General features: G+C 39.0%; 1 protein-coding gene across 4 annotated transcripts in view; it reads right to left on the bottom strand.

Annotated features, from left to right (window-relative positions):
- Rnf180 (ring finger protein 180) overlaps window positions 1-21,563 on the bottom strand; it is a 172,900-nt gene that overhangs the window by 35,046 nt on the left and 116,291 nt on the right. For all 4 annotated transcript variants that reach the window (XM_076916232.1, XM_076916231.1, XM_076916233.1 and 1 more), the window contains one exon: window positions 16,084-16,309. In XM_076916232.1, the coding sequence (XP_076772347.1) occupies window positions 16,084-16,309 (226 nt within the window). The remainder of the gene's footprint in view (window positions 1-16,083; window positions 16,310-21,563) is intronic.

Below are 21,563 nucleotides of genomic sequence, written 5' to 3'. Positions count from 1 at the left end.
GGGCTGTGAAGACATGGTTTGGACATAGCCTGGTTGAACGGGCTTTAAACCCCGGAGACCCTTTTAGGGACGGTAGGATGTTTAGCCCTGTTCCTAGGCCCCCTTGATAGAGCGCTGGGTTTGAGATAGCCAGGAGACCCAACAGGACATTGCCTGTCAGGGACGGCATATTATCTCCCCGCGCTCTGGGACTCCAGACTACTTCCACATGGTCCACATCTCTAATTAACACAGAGTTGCCCCTCCTTTTATGAAAGAAAAGAGGGTGGGATGTTGGGCCTTGGACGAGGTAACTCCATTTAACCTGTTACCTTCAGTCACGTAGGACAGGTAGAGGGCGTGATTAACAAGTCTCTACCTCCAGAGATTTAAATATTAATGAATTATCAAAAGGCCAGGGGCATAGCTAATTAAGTTATTCCCTCCCCTTTCTCCCTTCTCTATAAGACTGGTCTCCCCTGGCCTTTGGCGGGGGAAGCACACAACACCTGCATCCATTCACCATGCCATGAACAATAAAAGCTTTGGAAAACCGGACTCCACGTGTCCATGGTCTCTCCGCCTGATTCCCAGCTTTTGGAACCCTGGAACCTTGCCGATGCAGCCGCCCGGCCAGCCCACCGACAGCTGCGTGAATGTGGGATCCTCCGCTGGTGGTGTGGGAAGCCCTGGTGCCGGACCGCCCTGAGACTCTGTTGCCGGACTCCCTCCCTTCCCCCCGCCCTCGAGATTTCTGCCCCACAATAAAGTATCTGATAAGTGATATTGTATTGACCATTAGGGAAAATAACTCAACATTCTAAATGCCCTCATAAGTAGACCAAGGTGGTAAGGTAATAAAAATTCCTGGATACAGACAACATAAACTAAGAAGAGGAGTGCTGTTAACTCAAGAACTTTTATTATTACCCCCTCTACCAAGTTCTAGAATGTTGATGTAGTAAACAAAGATACAAACACACTCGCTCTTACTTGGAAATGTAATTGAACTCTGGAAAAAAAAGATTTAAAAAATGCAAAAGCCAGTCAGAAGCTTTTTCTAGGAGGAGATGGGAAAAGTACAATCAGTAATGGTGCCTGAGTGACTACTGGATCAAGTGCAAGAGACTCATTCAGAATGCTTCACTTTCAGACTCCCTTTAACCATAGTGAGAAACTAAGTTCAAGGTCCCAGGTCCTAGGGGAGCTGGGGACTTCCCAATAGCTGACCAGCTTCTGTTGTCCTTGTTGGAGTCCAGGCATATCAAGGATAACTTCTCCATCCCCCTGGTAGGGACAAACTAAGTTCATCTTCCTAGTAACCTACTCCTATCCTGATTGGTGAAAACTCTGTTGGTCAACCCCTATGTCAAAATATGACTGGACAATGCTACGGCCTACCCCTCTCCTCCTTGATTTGTGGTCTCATTTTTTAAATATGCTGTGCAATTTCTCTTTAGGGTCACAGTTCACCTCTCAAGTTCATTATATGGCCCTGATTGGTCAGTAGCAGCTTGATTACAATAAATTTTTGTCATCTACATTGGCTTAGTGTTTGAGTTATGTTGGATTTAAATGAACCCCACAATGCTATTCCACTTTTGGCTTAAACGAACTTAACACACAGCTTTAAAAAAATCAGTGTAGTGAAATACTTAGATAACTTTCAGGATAAACAAATGAAGAACAGTATGATTCTGGCAATTATTATAATTTGCAAGATCTATTGCAATGGAAGCTGTACATGTACCTGTGTGCCTACAGCATGATATTGCGAGACTAATCATTTTGGATGACTTTATTTGCTATGCTTGAATAGAAAGACATACAGACAAGAGAAGATCAGGAAATCATTGCTACAATTATTGCTGGGCCAAGATAGAGCTGGGCTTAGTGCTTTCTAGCTGTGGGGTTCTCAGTCAGCCAGCAAGCTGCTTTTTATATCTCCTTCCCACCTAATCTCCAACAGAAATTTACTCTGATCTACTATGTGCCCGGTACTTTGATGATGTATTTAGGGATAGAGATTAGTTAAATCTAATTCTGTCTAAAGGATATTGTATTAGATACGCACTTTCAAAATGCCTGGGTAGGTGTCAAAATCACTAAGACACTTGCTAAAAAGGTATGTTCATCCAGATAGTGTGGGTCAGCACTGTGTGTATGTAGGCCATAAGTCTGTTCTCTCTAACAAGTCCCTTGAATGATTCTGATTCACAGTTGATAGCCACTGGGTAGAATGACCTTAAGTTCTTTTTGGTTGTAATAGTATTTAAATGTATTAAGTCTTACCTTACATTTCTATAAACCTGAGTAGTACCCTTATCCAAGGATGCTATTCTCCTATAGATATGTATTATTTCATCTCAATGGCATTTAAGCTTGAAAATTCAGGCAGAGGCAACAACAAATGGAACATCCAACATTATATCTCTTAAAATAACATGTGAAAACCACCAAGAACAAGCCGGAGACAGGAGAGAAGTGACAGAATCATCTGTGTTACTTTCAGCTGCTACTACCTATTGGAGAGCACAGCCCTACCTTTTTTTCCTTTAAAAAACGTATTTTATGGGACAGCAGAAAGAATGGAAACAGGCAACGTCGAGGGGTAGGATATGGGGGACCCTCTAGAATCTACCAGAGACTGGAAGGTGAGAGACACTTAGAACTCAGAGAGAGGGACCTTATATGAAATGCCCAACAGTGGGGAGAGGGAACTTGTAGAGTCCACCTCCAGTAGAAAGATGGGGCACCAAGTGGAGTTGCCATCCCACAGTCAAAAACTCTGACCCAGAATTGTCCTTGTCTAAAAGAACTACAGGGTCAAAAATGGAGAAGAGACTGAGGGAAGGGAAGTCCAGTGACTGGCCCAAATTGTGACCCACCTCAAGGGGAGGCTCTGAGGCCTGACACTATTACTGATGATATGGTGTGCTTACAGACAGGAACCTAGCATGGCTGCCTTCTGAGAGGCCCAACAAGCAGCTGAAAGAGTCAGATGCAGATACTTACATCCAACTAATGGACATAAGCTAGGGACCCCTGTGGTTGAATTAGGGAAAGACTGGAAGAAGCTGAGGAGGAGGGAGACCCCATAGGAAGACCAGCAGTTTCAACTAATCTGGACCCCCAAGATCTCTCAGACACTGAGCCACCAACCAGGCAGTACATATGAGGCCCCTGACACATATACAGCAGAGGATTGCCTGGTCTGGCCTCAATGAAAGAAGCACCTAACCCTTGAGAGAATCAAGGCCCCAGGGAGTGGAGAAGTCTGGTAGGGCGGGGACATCCTCTTGGAGATGGGAGAAGAGGAGTGGGATGAAGAACTGTGGGAGGACAGACTGGAAGGGGGATAACTGGACTGTAAAAAATTATTAAAGAATAATAATAATACAAATAAAATATACGATACTATTGAATGTACTAAACAATACTGAAATCTTTCATCTGTTCAGATGAGACAGTTAAACTCCATGGAAATACCAGTGGAAACTGTAGCATGTCATGCTTTTATTTACAAACCAGTAGTTACTAGAGGCTGGGGAGAAGGCACAGTCAGTAAAATACTTTCTTTCCATGTGTGCTGATTTGAATAAGAATGGCTCCCATGGGTTCATATATTTGAGTACTTGGTCCTCAGTGGGGAGAGTTGTTTGGGAAGGATTAAAAGGCATTGTTAGAGGAGATTTCAAAAGCCCACATCATTCTCATTTCTCTCTGCCTTTTCCCCAGTGCCATGCTTGGCTGCTGCTATGCTCCCTGCCATGATGGTCATGGATTCTAACCTTTGAAACCGTGAGCTCCAAACAAACTCTTCCTTGTATAAGTCGCCTTGGTCATAAGTTAAATGTGTTGGCAATAACACTGAAACTGTAGCATGAGACGCTTCCATAAAGTCAAAGACTGACAGGATGGGAAAGAGGCCAGTAAAGTATTTGTCATGGAAGCATTGATGCTTGCGTTTGATCCACAGCATCCACACAAACAGCTGGATCTAGGAGCACATGGTTTTAATCCCAGTGCTAGAGATATACAGCTGGATCCCTGGGGCTTGCTGGCCCACCTGCTTGGCCAATCAGCCAATCAGAGAACTCTAGGTTCAAGGAGAGCCCTTGTCTCAAAAAAATAAAGTGGATAGCAATTGAAGAAGCCATGCAAAATCAATCTGTAGCCTACACGCACACACACACACACACACACACACACACACGAATGATAAATGTGACAGGTAAGATAAAGGAATTGTCATTTCTTGATATATTTGAGGATTACATATAGCCAGAATTTATGTCATTATAAAGGCCATTACGATTGAGTTTCCTTAACAATTAGAAAGGGGCAGCTATAGATGTAATAAACTAATTTCGGAGCACAGATTACATCAATATGGTGTTTTTTAGAATCAGGGTCTTACTCTGTAAACTTGTTTGGCCTGAAACTTGTTTTGTAGGCCAGGCTAGCCTCACACTCATAGGATCTGCCTGCCTCTGCCCACTAAGTGCTGGTAGTATAGGGTTAAGCCACACAGCCAGCTTTTCACTTTGATTTCAGCTCTAGGCTTGGTATTTGGTAATTTAATATTTAAACACTTCATTATTGTTAAGCAAATATATGTTAAGCATAGTTTCTGGCATCTTGCTAACTGTAGAAGTTAAAGCTATGGAGCCTGTATTCAATTGTATCGAGTAAAAGAAGGGTTCTCACGACACCGATTCTGGTGTCGCCCTGGAATCTTATTAAGACATGTGGAGGAGGGCAAGGTTATAAATGCAAAGCAGACTCCATTAGATAGACTTACTAGTATTAGACTCTTATTTAAAATGCTGCAAGATATGTATTTAGGTATCTCATTTAGATTATTAAATTTCTTGTTAATCTATTTCTATTAATTCATTTCTACTTTTTTCTTATTATTATAAACTTTATCTCTCAGAATTCATATCTCAGTTCTATTTGTGTGATACATAATTTTTCTTTTTTTTTTTCAAGAACACAGTACAAAAGAATACCTGACAGAAAGGGAGCACGCAAAAGTTGTGACACTAATACTCAGGCTACTTCTCCAAGGGTTTGGAATTGCATGACTAGGGTACCTTCTTTCCGTGGAGGTCTAATCACTGCAGGGGCCAGTATGCTTATTCACAGGCATGATTTGGTTCCAGGAGATTGATGTATAGACTGTACATTACTATGTATTTTCAAGGCATAAATAAGTATCAGATTTAGAATCCCAGTGAGTGCTTGTTGGTGTAAAAAGAAGATTTCTAAGGAAATAGTTCTCTGCAGCTGCTGATAACTCATCATTAGTCTATTTCCTTTGATTTACTAATACCATAAGCATCAGGTCTCATCCTGTGGGTCATGATTCCTTTGGGCTATGACTCTTTCACAGGGATCACCTAAGACCATGGGAAAATCCAGATATTTCCAGAATGATTCATAACAGTAGCAAAAGTACAGTTATGAAATAGTGACAAAAACAATTTTATGGTTGGGGTCACCACAACATGAGGAACTGTATTAAGGGTGACATTATTGGGAAGGCTGAGAATCACTGCTTTATGAAGTGTTCTTGGAATGTTTTTACTATTTCTAGGGCATATAATCCAATTTTCTTTGTATTGTTTAACAGTGGAAAGGGTGAGGTTGGGTTAAAATGCTATGTCAAGCACATTGCACATTTGAGGTCCCCTCCCCCTTCACACAGGAATGGAGAAGGGTAAATATGTTTGACACTGAGACACACTGTTGAAAAGCAATGAAAATTCACAAGCTGTTACCAAGCTATTTTCAGGACTTCAGGGCAGTAATTATTTATAGTTCTTCAAGAAGGGTGAGAAAGTTCCATTTGAAATGGATTCTAACACTCCTATTGAAATGCATTTTGCATATATTTAGAACACTTCAAAATGTTTAGTGTCAACAAGGTAGAGAAAGCTTGGTCTGTTGTAAAGGTCTAAATTCAATGGGAAATAACCAGTTTCAATCACAGAAATGCACAAGGTAAGACAGAACAGTATAATCATGGGGCCAGTTCTTCAGGCCTTGGGAGTTCTTACTATGTGCAAATTGAAAATCTGCCACTAACTGGGAGTCTAAAGGAATTTGCATGCTGGGAAAAAAAGCCAGCAGGACTCTCATTCAATTCTGACAAATCCTAACCTATACATGCTCATCAAGTGAATTTCAATTTGATTTTCATATTTTCCTTGTGAACCACTCTCTCATGATTAAATCTGCTTTGGAAAGTACCATTCTGCAGCTGAGTATTCAGCCTGAAGAGACACAAAACAGGGACAAAAATAAGTCCATATTCGTTTATTTATCATTTTGTCAAAATGGAGCCACAGACCTTATATCATAGTCATCACCGTGAGCAACTTATGTTTAGCAGAACTTTTATATTTAGGAGTTCTTGTCATTAGCAAGGTAAATTTTGTTGAAATTTTTCATTTTGCTTACATTTTCCTTTTAGCATTTGCCACCACAATATTTGGTTTTCATAATATAATTAAATGTAATGGTGTACCAGAATAGAGAGAGTTGGTATGATGATACGTTAACCCTTTAGTTAGGAAGTTAAAGGAAAAGACTTTTTCTTAAATATATTTTGATTATATTCTTTTCCTCCCTAAGTCTTTGCAGATTCTCTACCCCTCCTCACCCATCCAACTTTTAATTCTTTCTCAAAAAAATAAACAGAAACCCAGAACAATAAAACCTGCTCCAAACCAAGAAAGCAAAACACCACTCACCCTCTAAACAAAACAAACTAATAAATAAACAAACCATTCAGAGGCAGAGCTCACAGCTAACCACTGAACTGATGAGAGGTTCCCAATGAAGAAGTTAGAGAGAAGACTGAAGGAGCTGAAAGGGTTTGCAGCTCCATGAGGAGAGCAACAATACCAAACAACCAGAGCTCCCCAGTGTCTAAACTACCAGCCTGGGAGCACATAGGGAGGGACCCATGATTCCAGCTGTATATGTAGGGGAGGATGGCCTTGTCGGGCATAGGTAGGAGAGGAGATCCTTGGTCTCATGAAGGCTGGACACTGAGTGGGGGGAATTCAAGAGTGGGAAGGTGGGGGTGGGGTGGGGGTCACATCCTCATAGAAGCAGGAGGAGGGGGGATGGGATAGGGGGTTCCTGGGCAGGGGGAAAATGGGGTAAGGGGATAACATCTGAAATGTAAATAAAATATCCAACAATTAAAAAAATATTTAAAAAATTTAAAAAATGACTAACTATAACAAAAACAAACAAACAAACAAACAAACAAACTACACACAAACTGTGGAGCACATTACAGATTGGTCAGCTACTCTTGCATATCTTGCAGGTAGCACATCATTTTAGATATGAGTTTGTGGCTCGCTTGGTGTTTATGTTTTTCTTTTGAAAGTGTCTTCAGCAAATGGAACTAGTCAAACTGGATGGCTGTTGCAGCCCGAGCTGCCCCACATTTGGAGGCCAAAATGTCTCGGACCGTTCTGTCAATATTGAAACCCGCACTGCCAAAAGCCTTGGGGACTAAACTGTTAGAGCCTGCACTGCCCCAAGTTGCTCCGGTCAATCCGGTCAATGGGTCAGGGTTCAGCAAGAGAGAGAGTGAGGACAGATGCGAAGAATGGAGACCAGACAGAGTGTGATTCAATCCTATTTATTCTTCAGTCTCTCTTCCTAGTCCAAGTCCCAAGTCTTGAGTTCCTAGTCCCTAGTTCCTAGTCTCTAGTGCCTCCAAGTTCCAAGCTTCTTTCTCCAAGTGCTAAGTGCCTAATGTCTAATTTCAAGTTCTTCCTCCAAGTGCCAAGTGCCTAATACCTAATGCCTAATAACTGACTCCAAGTTGTACTCTCTAACCAAATTCCTAGTTCCAAGTTGTACTGCCGAGTGCCTAATAATCTGTTGTCTGATTCTCTGTTACTCCAAATTGTTCTGAACTCTCCTGTCTGCCTCTCGCCTTTTATATGTCTCACTTCTAAGCCATGCCTCTAAGTCACACCTTTAATCATGCCCTTAGGTCTTGTCTCTAAATCTGATCTCTCAGTCACACCCTTCAGTCTCACACCTTTAAGTCTCACACACCCAAGGGAAGATCCTGGGTATCTAAAGCAAGATGTTATTAGAGTGTGCTCAGCTATTGCAGGCTAATGTAATCAAGTCTCTTATCAGGGTATATGGCTCAAGATGGCTACAAGGATGATAGCCACCTTCTGTCAGCTCCCCACAGATGGCTGTATGTAAGAAAAATCCAAAGAGCCATATTTAACATCTTGCACAAAACTCAACTCCAAATGGATCAAATACTTCAGCATAAAACTAGGTACACTGTGCCTGACAGAAGAGAAATCGAGGGATAGCCTTGAATGCCTTGGAACAGAAAAAGACTTTTGAACAGAACATTGTAGGCACTAAGATCAACAATTACCAAATGGGATATTCTGCATGGCAAAGAATACTGTCATTTGAATGACATGACAAACTACAGTGAGAAATATTTTGTTTTATTTTTACCAACTAATTGGTAAATTAGTTGATCTAATCTAATCAACTGGGGGGGGGTTAATACACAAAATATATAAAGAACTCAAAAAAATCAAATATTAAGAAAAAAATAACCAAACTAAAAAGGAGGTAAAGATCTAAACAGAAAAAAACCTCAAATGTTTGAGAAACGCTTGAAGAAATGTTTAACATCCTTAGCCATCAGGGAACTGCAAATCAAAACTACTTGGAGATTCTTACACCTGTCAGAATGGCTAAGGTCAATAAAACAAGTGATGGCTCATTCTGAAGAGGATGTGGAATACAGGGGCACCCCCACCCCCCACTGCTGCAGCGAGTGCCAGTATGGAAATCAGCGTGGCTGTTTCCTCTGGAAATGAACCTGCCACAGGATCCAGCTTGAACATATAGGCAGAGCATGTTTCATGTTATCACAGAGACTCTTGCTCCACCATAGTTAGTGCTGCTCTCTTCACGACAGGCTGAAATAGGAAACAACCTAGATATCACTCAATAGAGAAACGGAGAAATAAAATGTGGTACACTTACATAATGGAAAAAGACTCTTTAATATTACATTTAACCAAACATTTTGCCTCAGACAATTATATTTATTTTGGATTACCGAATCCTTTGATAGCTCTGGAAAACTATTTTCAGCTTTATTCAGGGTGACCGACTTTGCCCATGGTGAAAAAGCCAGAAGGATGTCTACGTAACTGAGCTCAGTATAACGTAACTGACTCCTAGAATGCTGTTGAGAAGATGCTAAGTAGTCATAGTGTTGTGACATTTGTCATATGCTGTTGTAAATTACATTTTGGGACAATGCTTTTGAAAGCTATGGGAAGGGATACATTAGTAGTCTCTCAGAGGTAATTAGTATAGAAAGCCTTGGCATTAGCAAAATCCAGAATTCTCTGTCTTCTATGTAAAAAAATTACTTCATTCTCCTTTCTCACTTAGTTCTAAGTTCTCACTTAGTGTTTGTTTAAGCTATTTAGTTATTTCAGGTGATTGAGACAAAGTTTTACTCTGTACCCCAGGTGGGTCTGAAGCTTACTGTGTAGTCTAGCCTGTCCAGAAACTCACAGTGATTCTTCTATCTCAGGCTCTCAAATTATGCGTACAGGACTGACCCACCACACTATGCTACACTATTTTGTAAAGCAGTCAAAGCAATGCACTTCAGTGGTTGAAATATCAAGTGTTAGAGAAGAGCTCAAGAAACTGAAGAAATGCAGTGTTATGCATCAGCAGCTGCAGCTCCTTGAGAGCCTTAGGAGACATGGTTATTTGATTCAGGAGGAAGACACAGCCTAGGCATCACAGAAGATGCCACAGTGGGTGATCTGTTACTCCTACTTAGCTCACTACTAGGAGGGGTTTTAAGTGTATTGGGGGGTTTTCTTTTAGAGGTAAATCTCCATACTTGTGAGTCAAATGTCATTAATGACATTTGAAGTAATTCTGGATAAGGTTGAATATTTATAACTACCACTTATGTTAAAGTATATAAAGTATATTAGAAGATACAAGCTAGAATATCAAATCCATAAATTCACAGACATATTGCTAAGGATGAGGCTAAAATAAATACTTAACAATTATGTTGGTAATAAAATTCCTTAAAAGTAGAAAAAAAGATCTCTCTTAATATGTGGACAGAGTAAAATTTATAAAGGGTACAAAGATGACAGAACTCTGAGAAACCACACTTTAAGTATTGTGTATATATTCTCAGTTTTTATAATAAGAATATTCATTTCCATAGATTAAATCTTTGGAGTGACTACACTAGAAGACAAATGGACACAGTCACATAGTCTTCCTGATAGAGAATCCATATGGGTTTCAGAGGCAGAGATCAATCTATAATATGAGTTGGAAAAAAGGAATCCCAGAGGAACAAATAGAAGCAGAACCAGAACCACATCAGCATAAGAATTAATAGACCAGAATTGCTGGTGTAGAATTGGAGAAACTGAAATGACCTTCTCATAAATTTGGACATGACCAAGGCAAATCACAGATGGTCACAGTAAAGAGAGGTTATTAAAAAGTGTGATAGCCTTGCTGATAAGCTGCATGTTCTGGATAGAGTCTAGTAGGACATTAGAAGGTCAGACAGACACAGAATAATTGAGAATTATTTGGGACTATCCCCAAAGCTACAGATGCCTCTGCCTCTGCCCTGCTGCCTAGAAGCAAATAGCATCTTATTGTGACAGCTAACACATCTCTGATGGAGTATCACATTTGTCTTTAATGCTTAAAGTCTCAGGTTAAAAATATTATTTTCTTGTTTGTTGAGAGATTTCAATGCACTTCAATTTCTTTTATCTGCTTATGTATACTGAATTCTGCTGAATCAGAGCTAGGGGGGAGAGTTAAAAGGGGAAGGCTGGCTGAGAAGAGAAAAATATTAGAACACAGGTAGGGCTTTCCTTCCAAGATCAGGGTGTCTTGTGAACAGGAAAGGGGCTGGGAGGTGTGAGTGATTGTAAAGTAGATGCACTGACTCTTTGATCCCCTTGCAATAGTCAAGATACTCCCACCTCCTGAGAACTTACAGGATCTCTCTACATGGACCTCAAGTCTATTAGTCAGAATGTTTGTGAGAAGATCCTCATTTGTGATGCATTTACTTTAAAGTGAAGCTTTTTTTTTTTTTTTTTTTTTAAACCTCTGATGAAGTCTAATTCATCCATTTCCTTTGAATGTTTGCTCCCTGGGTGCTGTACCCTAGTGAATACTTATCCATCTTTAACGCTCACTCTACTTTATCAAAACCTTTTGTTGCTTTTTTTTCCCTTTGACTGTCTTCAATGGTTTGTTGGTTATTTATTTATTTATCTATTTATTTACTTGCATTTTCCTGTCTGTATTATATATGTTTATATTTATGTTTCCTTATTTAGATATGTATGTATTATGACTCTATTTTCTGAGTGCTGGGATTAATCTAGGACAGGTGTTTCCACCTGATTCCTACGGAGGCCAGAAGAAGGTATCTGATTATTTGGAACTGGAGTTACAGACGATTACAAGCCACAGTTTGGGTGTTGGTGACTGAATCCGGGTCTTCTACAAGAGCTACAAGTTCTCCTAACCCACTGGACCACCTTCCTAGCCAAACAATGGCAAAATTTAGTAGATATTTTAAAGTAAACCTTTCCTCACTTGCTCTATGTACTTAGGTTAATTTTAAAAATACTTTTATCAGTTAAATGGTTGTGCAGGTAGAGGTTTGGAGATACTGGTATCACACCACCACTTTGCACATCTACTTTACTATTTCTCTATTAATTTAAAGTAATATTGACTGTCTTCCTCACCCTGAATGAATTTTTATGTATCAAACCATAATTTTAAGTTGGTTATCTTTATAGTTAATATAATTTTATCAGTTGTGGGTTTGTTTTTTTTTTGTTTGTTTGTCTTTTGAGACAGGATCTACTATGTAGCCTTTGCTGTCATGGAACTCTTTCTGAAAACCAGGCTGGCCTCAAACTCCCAAGATCTTAGTGCCTCTACCTCCTGAGTGCTGGGATTAAAAGATTGCACTATTATACCTGGCATGTTATGTTACTTTTAGTTGGAACTTCACAGACAATCTATTAAAATTGCACTAGCTAATGAGCAAACGTATTATTTCATATAATAGGAACTCTAAAGCTCGACTTCAGGCTTGTTTGACTCCGTGGTTCAACAATGCCATTACAATCACATTTCACATATTTTCTCAGCTCTGACATCCATTTTACAATCTTAATACTAAGGTTGGTTCCCCATTTGTTCAGAAGATGTCTACCATGGGTAACACTGTTACACACCTTTGCTCATGTCCAAAAAGAATAAAAGCAACTCCTCCAATGTCTTTTCTTTTCATCTCATTGGACAGAGCACACACTCATTTGTGACTGTAGCTGACAAAATAGATTACTAGGAAACACAGGATGGGGTTTGCTACCAAGACCCATTGGTGTGTGTTAGGAGGGCACACTGCTTAAGGTTAAATTATGAAGAAAGAAGGAGCTTATGGATACTACTTAGCAATTGACAGAACCATTACAAATATAACTTTTTAAAAATAACTTTTAACAGTCTATCCTCATACCTGTCTGTATAAGCATACCTTGATGCCTCTGTCATTTCTTCTGTGCATTGTATCTTACTTCAACCTTTCAACTTTTATCTGCATTAAGTAGTGCACTAAGATCACAGCTAACATTAAGTGATTTATCCAAGAACATATAATTATAGTTCAAGTGTAAAGACATCATTTTACTAAAGAGTACTTTATGGGATAAATCTGGAATGAATATCTTATTTCTACCCACTGGACAAACATAAGTATGAGACCAGAGACCCTTATTTATTGTGTAGTATCTTCAGTTGTTTATAAAGGACAGCTTTTCTACTTTAACCTTTGGCAATAACAATCCCCATTGGCACAGAAAGATCTGGCAATAGCAAGCCCCATCCTGTGTTTCCTAGTAATCTATTTTGTTGGCCACAGTCACAAATGAGTGCGTGTTCTGTCCGATGGGATGAGAAGAAAAAACATTGGAAGAACTGTTCTTTTGTCTTTTTGGACATGAACAAAAGTGTGTCACAATCAGAATGATAACATTAAGTAATTTTTATGATTAATTTATTACTAAATAATTCCTAACACTAAGTCAGATGACAAGAAGAGAAAAATCCAAGACTAGGTGACTTTTTCCTAACATTATAAATAAAAGTAGCAGAAACTGAAGGAAGAGAAAATAATCAATGCTATAATAGCAACCAATGACTACATATACATAAAGTGGATATAAACTGTGCAGAGCCTTTAAGAAGGGAATTATAGAACTTTACTGAAAAGTGACAAACTATAATAATCACTATTATAAAATATCCACTAAAATATCACTGATCCTCAAATTAATTTATACTTTCTGAATTTTTAAATATAAATACTAAAGTAATTAGAAGTGAGGTAATGGCTCCTGACACAGTAGCAAGAACGGCTGCCAAGAAGACTGTGCGAGGACTCATTGCTGCTTTTCAAGGGAAGACAGTTCCATTGGCACAGAGAGAATGGCTTGTTAAGTGTTGCTGGGACCTGTGCCTATGGATTGCAAAATGGTACTTTATCTTCAGGTAAGTCAAGCGCCCCAGGAAAGGTGGGAAAATGAGAACAGAATATGACTTAAAAAAAAAAAGGAAGGTAAAAGGAAGGCTTATAAACTTGTAGAGTTGGTAGGACTTTTATTACCCAAGAATTAACAAACAAAGGTTAAACACTTGATACTACCAAAGAGAAAACCAAACCAAACCAAAATCTAGATATTTGGCACACTGGTAAAATATCGTAACCAAAAAATAAAGTTAAATGACACATATGGCAAAAAGTGGCATGAAATATAAAAGAATCCTTATGGTCAGTAATTTAAAGCAGAAAACTAGTTGACCAAGGTTGCAGAGACAGCAAGCCCCCACACACTGCTGCTACTGATAATTCATGGGCTACATTAAAACAAGAGTTTAAGTGCTACCCCTGCTTCCGGAAGTTCATCATAAGGAAGCACTCTGTGCTGTATTCAAACATTTATCCGTGTGGGCCATTAATGTAATACAATTATAAATAAAAAAGTGAAAATATTCCATAAAAGTAAATGGGCTAAGTAAAACATGATATCATTATAAGAAACACAAGGACTTTAGGTTAAACAAGGAAAGAAATTAAAAATATTGTTCACATGATCTCACATTTTGGGTAACAATGACAAAAGTTTAGACATGCATACACCCCATGTGCACCCCCCCCACACATACACACACAGAGACACAATGACATACAATATTGTGGTAAGAAATTCATTAAACGCTGTAATGAAATGGTATGGATGAACACGGGTGAGCCTGAGCTTACTACCTGAAATTTTTAACAAGCAAACTGAGCCATATTATATTAGCAATTAGCAATATGGCTTTCTCGAATTTATACTCTTATTTCCTCAGGTTTTTATTGAAAATACCAAAAGCAACAAAGAGAAGTCTTGATGCTATGTTTTCTGAGGATTTTTTGAGGACACTGTTTACTCTTTATATGTTCCAGAGAAGTCACGCAGAAGTTTTTCTTGGGACTAAGTGCTAGAAGAAACTCCTTTGCTTTTCCTTAAAAATTCATATTTTCCTTTTAATGGAACATGAAAATCACTTCTTCAAACACTTACTTGCATTTTTTGTTATGTGTTAGAACATTTAAAACTCCATCAACCTGTAGTTACTGTGAGGACCCCACAGCTTATGTTAACATGTAGTTACTGTGAGAACCCCCCAGCGTATGCATCTGCACCTGGGCCTGTATGTAGTCTGTGTTCCATTCAACTTCTATTTCCCTTACCTTAGTATTTCATTGACACATCTTATAAATTATCACAAATATTTTGAAGTAGTAAGAAGGACACTCTATTTTTTTCAGTCTATAAATGAACAGAACAAAAGCATTCATAGTTTCCTCTTAAAGAGACTGTTAATATTACTAAAATGACTTACTTTAGAATAACTATTTGAAAATAAACAAAAATGTAAAATTTTTATTCTGAAAACAAACCAAAAGAGAATTTAGTTATTATTGGTTTAATGCATGAAGGAAATACATTTTATACTTGCTATCTGTATTAAACAAAATCCTAGAAGACATGGATAAGATCTATCTGAACACTCTACAGTGTTTAGTGAGAGTCTGTGACGTAGACATAAGAAACAGCTGCATCCCATCCAAACCAGCTCTTGGTAGCTGATGGTAACTCTGAGGATAAGATGCCTTTCCCTCACCTGTTAGCTCATGGCACTCTAGTCAAGATCTGCTATGACAACAGAACCCTTTCTTCCCACATCAATGTTCCAGTCACAATGTAGAGAGAGTGGAGCATCCTGTAAACCTCTGCTCTCTTAAGGGCAGTTTCCTCTTTCCATCTTTTGATGGTTCTGTTCCCAGGAAAGAAGGAGTAACTGCCGAGAGACTTGGGCGGTGACACACGTCTCTGCTGGGTAGTTTTGTGTACTCTTGGTAAGCACACTATTGGTCATGAGTTGTGCAGTCATTCTGCAACAGTCTCCTTGCACTAGGCAGATCAGAGGGTCGTGCCTTTACTTTTACATCACTGTTCGATTAGAGAGACTGCAAGCCTTTGTGCAGCTGGCTAGGTTGGGGTATCCAAGCTCACTGCTTCATTCAGATGAGTGGTGGGCCATTTGATTTATTTCAGGGAATAAAACTTCTATTAAAGTCTTTACTTTTGCTTCAGATGGAATCCCTGTCACCATGGAGGTGTCTGTAGAGACGGAACAATAGCTGGCTGGGGTGCTTAGCAGGATCTGAGTGCAGAGATGGGGTCAGCAAGGAAGTTCTGCTTTCACCTGTGGTTCTGGGATAGCACTATTAGTTGGGCAAGCGCTGTTTTATAAATCAGAGCAACAATCATCATGGATGATTTTCACTGATGTCACAATGATTTATATGATGCCTTTGGAGTTAAAACCAAGAGATAATCAGAAAACATTACTGACTATGATAATGAAAGGGAACATTACCTGTCTGGAGAAAGACTCTAGAAATAATTGTCCGGCACAGCGGGCATGGAGTGCTTGCGGGGTTGTCTTTGGCTAGAGTCCGTAGGCAGGGCTCGCAGAAGATGTGATGGCAGGGGTAGCACATGTAGGGGTTGAAGTACACATCCAGGCACACTGCACAGATGTAGCTGTCCTTCTCCTCTGGGAACTCAGTCTCCTCATCTGTACTCATCTCATTACTCAAGGTCTGCAACACACAAGGGAAACATTGTCTTAGTTTAGGATGAGGCTGGATTCCCTGAGAGAGGTGACTTTATGTTTTGTTAAAATTAAAATATTTATGAGATGCCTATAGTATTGTTTCTGTAACATGTTCTAAGTGATAGAAGTGTGATCTGTTAAAGTGAGAAAAAAAACCAGAAAACTAACGAAAATTCAGAGGCCTCAATTATTCTCGCGTATTTCTACATAAAAGTAAGCGCCAAACCATACTTACCTAGGCATATTAAGTACACTTGTGATTCTGACCAGTACTAGTTAAGGGTTACATCTACCAGCACTTGGATTACATCTCCCCACCCTCAACCAGAATGATGACTGTCATCAGTTACAGAGTGTTACCATGGCATCATCTCACGATGTTCATTGGTCTCTCCCTGCTCACACTGTACCTGGAACCCTTCCCAATCTTCCCCTTACATCTTATGTGGCTTGAATCCAAGAAAGTGTCAAAGTTAAGGGAATGTCGGCACATAGACTTGGTAAAGAAATGTGGGGTGATTATGGGATTAGCTTTGTGGCTAGGAAATATGAGGAACCTCTTCTCTTCCCACATGCAATACTTTGGGAGAGGCAGTGTGTAAAGTGTAGAGGAAGAGACCCTATTGTTTTACCTCAGAGTTGCCCAAGCTGTGAAGCTGTGGGGATTAGACCAGGTGAGCTACTGCAAACATTTAGCCCAAATTTAATAGATGAAAACCATGGCCACCCTCCTCATCATCACTTCCTCTCATCTTCTCTCGCCCCAGACTCTGTCATTTCTGGTGAAGCCTTGGGGAGGGTTTTCTCAAGCTAGGATATGTCCAGGGAAAAACAAAATTTACTTCTTTTCTCCTCACAGTGGTGAGATCAGTGAGTGATATTTGAATGGACTTTGGGTTTATTAAATAGCTCTAATATACAGGGAGATGTAGATATGTACAGAAAACAAAAGAGGCTTGAGATACAAATGAACAGAAACCAACAACTGAACCCTCAATTACTCATTGAATGTTCATCTCTTGAAAGCTTCTACTGAACATTCCTCAGTGCAACAGCATGAAGGTGTGAGGCACAGGTGATAAAGTCATGGGCCAGAACTCTCAGGAACTGGATTAGCAACCTAGATATAGGCTGGGGAACGAAACTCATTTCTTTCCTTCTTCCGTTCTTCTGTCACTGAGGATTGCATTGCGGAGTGGGCCTTCATTTGACATTGACCTTTCTAGGACCTACATGGTGAGCTTTCCTGCCTGCAAAAGTATAAGACACCGCTGTCCTTATATATTTCCCAGGCTATGGTATTTGTGTTGCAGTACCAAGTATCCTCTGGTGATTTGTGCTGCAATAACACCATGGTATAAAGCTATTATTTATCTAAATATGTTTATTTTCCATGGTCATTCTCATTTTATAAAAGAATACAGCTGAGGTTGAGCTAATTTATTTTTAATTGAATTTTGCCTTTTCTTATTGGGATGGGTACATTTTTATTTAACCAAGTTATTTGTTGGTCCTGAGTAAATGTGTTATACATGGTTTTCCCTCCTCTAGTTTGCCTTTTCCCCCCTTCTAGTGTCATCCTCTGATGGAATGCATTCTTAATTGAACCACATTTTTATTTTATTTTTTCCATTTTGTATTTATTTAAGAACTACTGTCCTTTCCAGGGTCATTATGTTAGCATTATTTTACACTTTGTATTATTTAAAGATAGTATATATCTGAGAATGATTCTTATGTATGGTGAACCTTACAGACAAGTAGCATCCTCTTGCTAAATTGATTTTGCACTTTTTTTTCCCCACAATTTCCATTTGTGTGCTACAATGAAGTGTTACCTTACCAGTAGGAGTCTGTCTTGTTTTCTTTTCTCTTTTTTTAAATTTCAAACCACTAATATATTGTATGTTTTGTTCCATAATCATAATCTACAACATTAGAGTATGACTCAGTATCTGTCGAAATCCTATAATAGCACTGTTACTTTTGACAGTGCTATGGTTGTTTCTGATAATTTTCATGACTATGTACAGTTTAGAATTACATTGTCATGTCATGGTTTGAAAGCTGAAATTTTTACTGTAGCTATATTAAGCCTGTAGATAAAATCATGATGCATTAGAAATCTTTATGATAAAAAGTCTTAAACCTTCAAGGCTGGTTTACTTTCACATTTATTACAAAGGCATTTAAAGTTATCTGGGAGCAGTTCTATTTTTCATTTGAGCAAACAGTTGCCTTCACTCCTGCTGCTCACTCCTCTTCTTAGCTAGCCCAGTCCTCTCAGTGAATGTGCTGTGTGCATTCCACAACCTTCACACCCAAACCAATGTGAAAATAAATAAATAAATAAAACCAACCCCTGCCTCTTTAGCTCGGGCTGACTTTCTCTTCTCTCTTTCAATAGTGAAACTTCCAAGAGATTCACCATGTTGTAGGTAATCTCTGCTTCTTACTTCCTTACTTCCTACCCTCTCTTCAGCCCACTATAACCTGCCTTCTGTTCTTAATACAAGGTGGGGATTCCTTGCACAAGCATTAGCAGCCTCGGGTGCAGCCATATGTAAGACACCTTCTGGATTGTTTTCCCATGATCTCTCAGCAGCATTTTCCAGGTAGACCAGAAATACAGAGCTGTCAGAGCCCTGAGGCTGGAGCTACAGGCAGTAGAGGCCAACTGATGTGGGTACTGGGAATTGACCTGTACATGTTATTAAACACTGAACCACTTCCTCAGCTATGTCAAATGTTAACATAGTTTAGGTAAATCTTTTTAAGACATGACTGTTTGTGAAATACTACAAGTTTCATGTTTTAAGCCAAATTAATTAATTAAATAAGTAGTGACCATTACTAAATGAGTAATAACTATGCAAGATATTTAGAGTTTTGTGTTGAGACTTTTGAAAGTTTGGATCAGGCTAGATGGGAAATATCTGGAATTATCTTTTATTGCCTACAAATAGTCTTTGGTGGGGGTAACTAGAACTATGTGAAAAATTTCCTATACTTTGATTCAGGGTTGAGAGTTTTTATTAGTGATTTATAGATAGTTTGAATTACATTACCTATTGCCTGGTTTTACTTTTTTAGTGGAAACAAGGTAATAAATACATATTGTCTCATACACACACACACACGTGTGTTTATCATTATTATTTTAAATTTACTTCATTTCCCCAAATGTATTTTGTATTGTACTTGTTAAATTCTACAGATTTTCCTTCTATTGAAAAGGAAACCCATTGAGCTGGTGAAATGGTTCTGCTGGTAAAGGTACTAGGCATAGAGACCTGAGTTTGGTTCCCTAGGACCCACATGGTGGAAAGAGAACCAACTCCTATAAGTTGTCTTCTGACTTACAGCACACACAAAGTAAATAAAAGTGGAACACACAAACAAACAAACATCTGTATAGTTTATAGCCTCATAGCCAATCCTGGCTATTTACCTTGAGAGAAAAGATTTGAGTGGATGGTCGTCAGCTGACATTCATCCTAAAGCCAGGTTCAGAACTAAATGTTTTAGTTAGGACAGATGACAGAGGTGCTGGTTAGCCAACAAAACGATGGACTGGGTATTAGGACTATCTTGTACCTCACTGGTACAAATCGGCATATTTATGCTCTAATTGTATTTTAAGAGAAAAGTTTCATTTTAACAGGAAGGGTGATATGTAGGAGGAGCAAGGTGGGAGGAGTAAGGAGAAGAGGAGGAGTAAGAAGAGGAGGAGAAGAAAAAGAGGAGAAGCTAGGTGATGAAAGAAAGAAAGAGGGGAGAGACAGGGAGGCAGATATTCATGTATCTCCAACAGTCAAAGATAGTTGATATATCTAGGTTGGGTAGCGGGTTATACCTCTGATTGAACAATACCAAATTTATAAAGCCTATGATTAACATTTTTAAAAAAATGTATAAATGCAAAAAGGAAAAGGGGGCATGGGATAGGAGTTTTCTAAGGGGGGGGGGAATGGGGAAAGGGGATGGCATCTGAAGTGTAAATAAAATATCTAATTAAAAAATGAAAAAAACCATCTGTATAGTTAAGCTGGTTGTTGTATAGTTTCCCCAGTTAGGAAAAGTTTAGGTTCTAGTTTTAATATACACACTTTTCCTTAGTGAATCTACATTATACTGTGATATATTGATCAATGCAATATTTTTTCTCAAATAGCTTTTATGTTTTTAAATGTTTAATTTTTATATTAACCTATTTATTTTGTATGAGAACATGTATGCCACAGGCCGCAGGCCACGTAGAGAAGTTGGGTCTCTCCTTCCACTGTGTGAAGCCTGCCTCGGCTCCAAGACTCTTGTCATCATGAGTAGTAGTAGGCACCTTTACCTGCAGAAAACATCACTAGCCCTCACTTTTAGATTTTCAAACTGAGTATTAAATACCTTACAATTTGTGAGTAAATGTAATGACCCCATAGAAAGTAGACGGTGATGTTTATGCAACTGCTCTTAATGGATTTTGCTGAGTTCTGGCCAACTCCCACAACTCTAGAACTTTACATTGTAGCTTATGGAAGTGCAGCATGGATGGGGTAGAAGAGGCTTCCAGACATCCAGTTATATGCTTCTAATCTGACAAAGAAATTAATCTGTCCACTCATGGACATCAAGCGTGGCTGTATACTTACTTTGCCCTAAGAAAAATGAAAAAACATATGTAATTAGTTTCTATAGTGTCATGTTTAAAATTCTGCCAGGTCACCAACAGTGGCTGCCTTATCATTCTAGATATGAGGACCGAAATGTCACTAAAACACAGCAGAGAACAACAGGTAACTGAAGACAGAATTCTGTGGTGGGTAGCCACTGGGAATTAGGGCAGTCCATTATCACACTGGCAGTGATGAACAGAAAGCAGGCTCAGGAACTGATGTACTGCTACAACACAGTCTAAGGTGCTGCACATTCATGGAGTGAGTAAACTGCTCTTAGGTACTAGAATGTGACAACTCATTTATGCCCTGGAATGCATTTGAGAGAAACTGTCACCTCTGATAAACTGGGAGTCAGACAATGAGCAAAGCAGACTTAGGAAGAACTCACTAATGTGACTTGGTTGCTGTGGGTCTCATGTGACATGGTAAAAAGGAAAAGATAAGTTCAGGAAAAAGATGATCCCAATCATGAAAGGAGGAATAGAACACATTTACAAATTCCATAACTAATAACATTGAGAGAAGACAACTGTTTCTCATGCTCAATCAATAAGATACTTTAAAATG

The sequence above is a fragment of the Arvicanthis niloticus genome, chromosome 19, assembly GCF_011762505.2.
Source record: "Arvicanthis niloticus isolate mArvNil1 chromosome 19, mArvNil1.pat.X, whole genome shotgun sequence".
NCBI lineage: Eukaryota > Metazoa > Chordata > Mammalia > Rodentia > Muridae > Arvicanthis > Arvicanthis niloticus.
The sequence above is the reverse complement of the archived record's forward strand: the minus strand, read 5'-3'. Positions and strand labels throughout refer to the sequence as shown.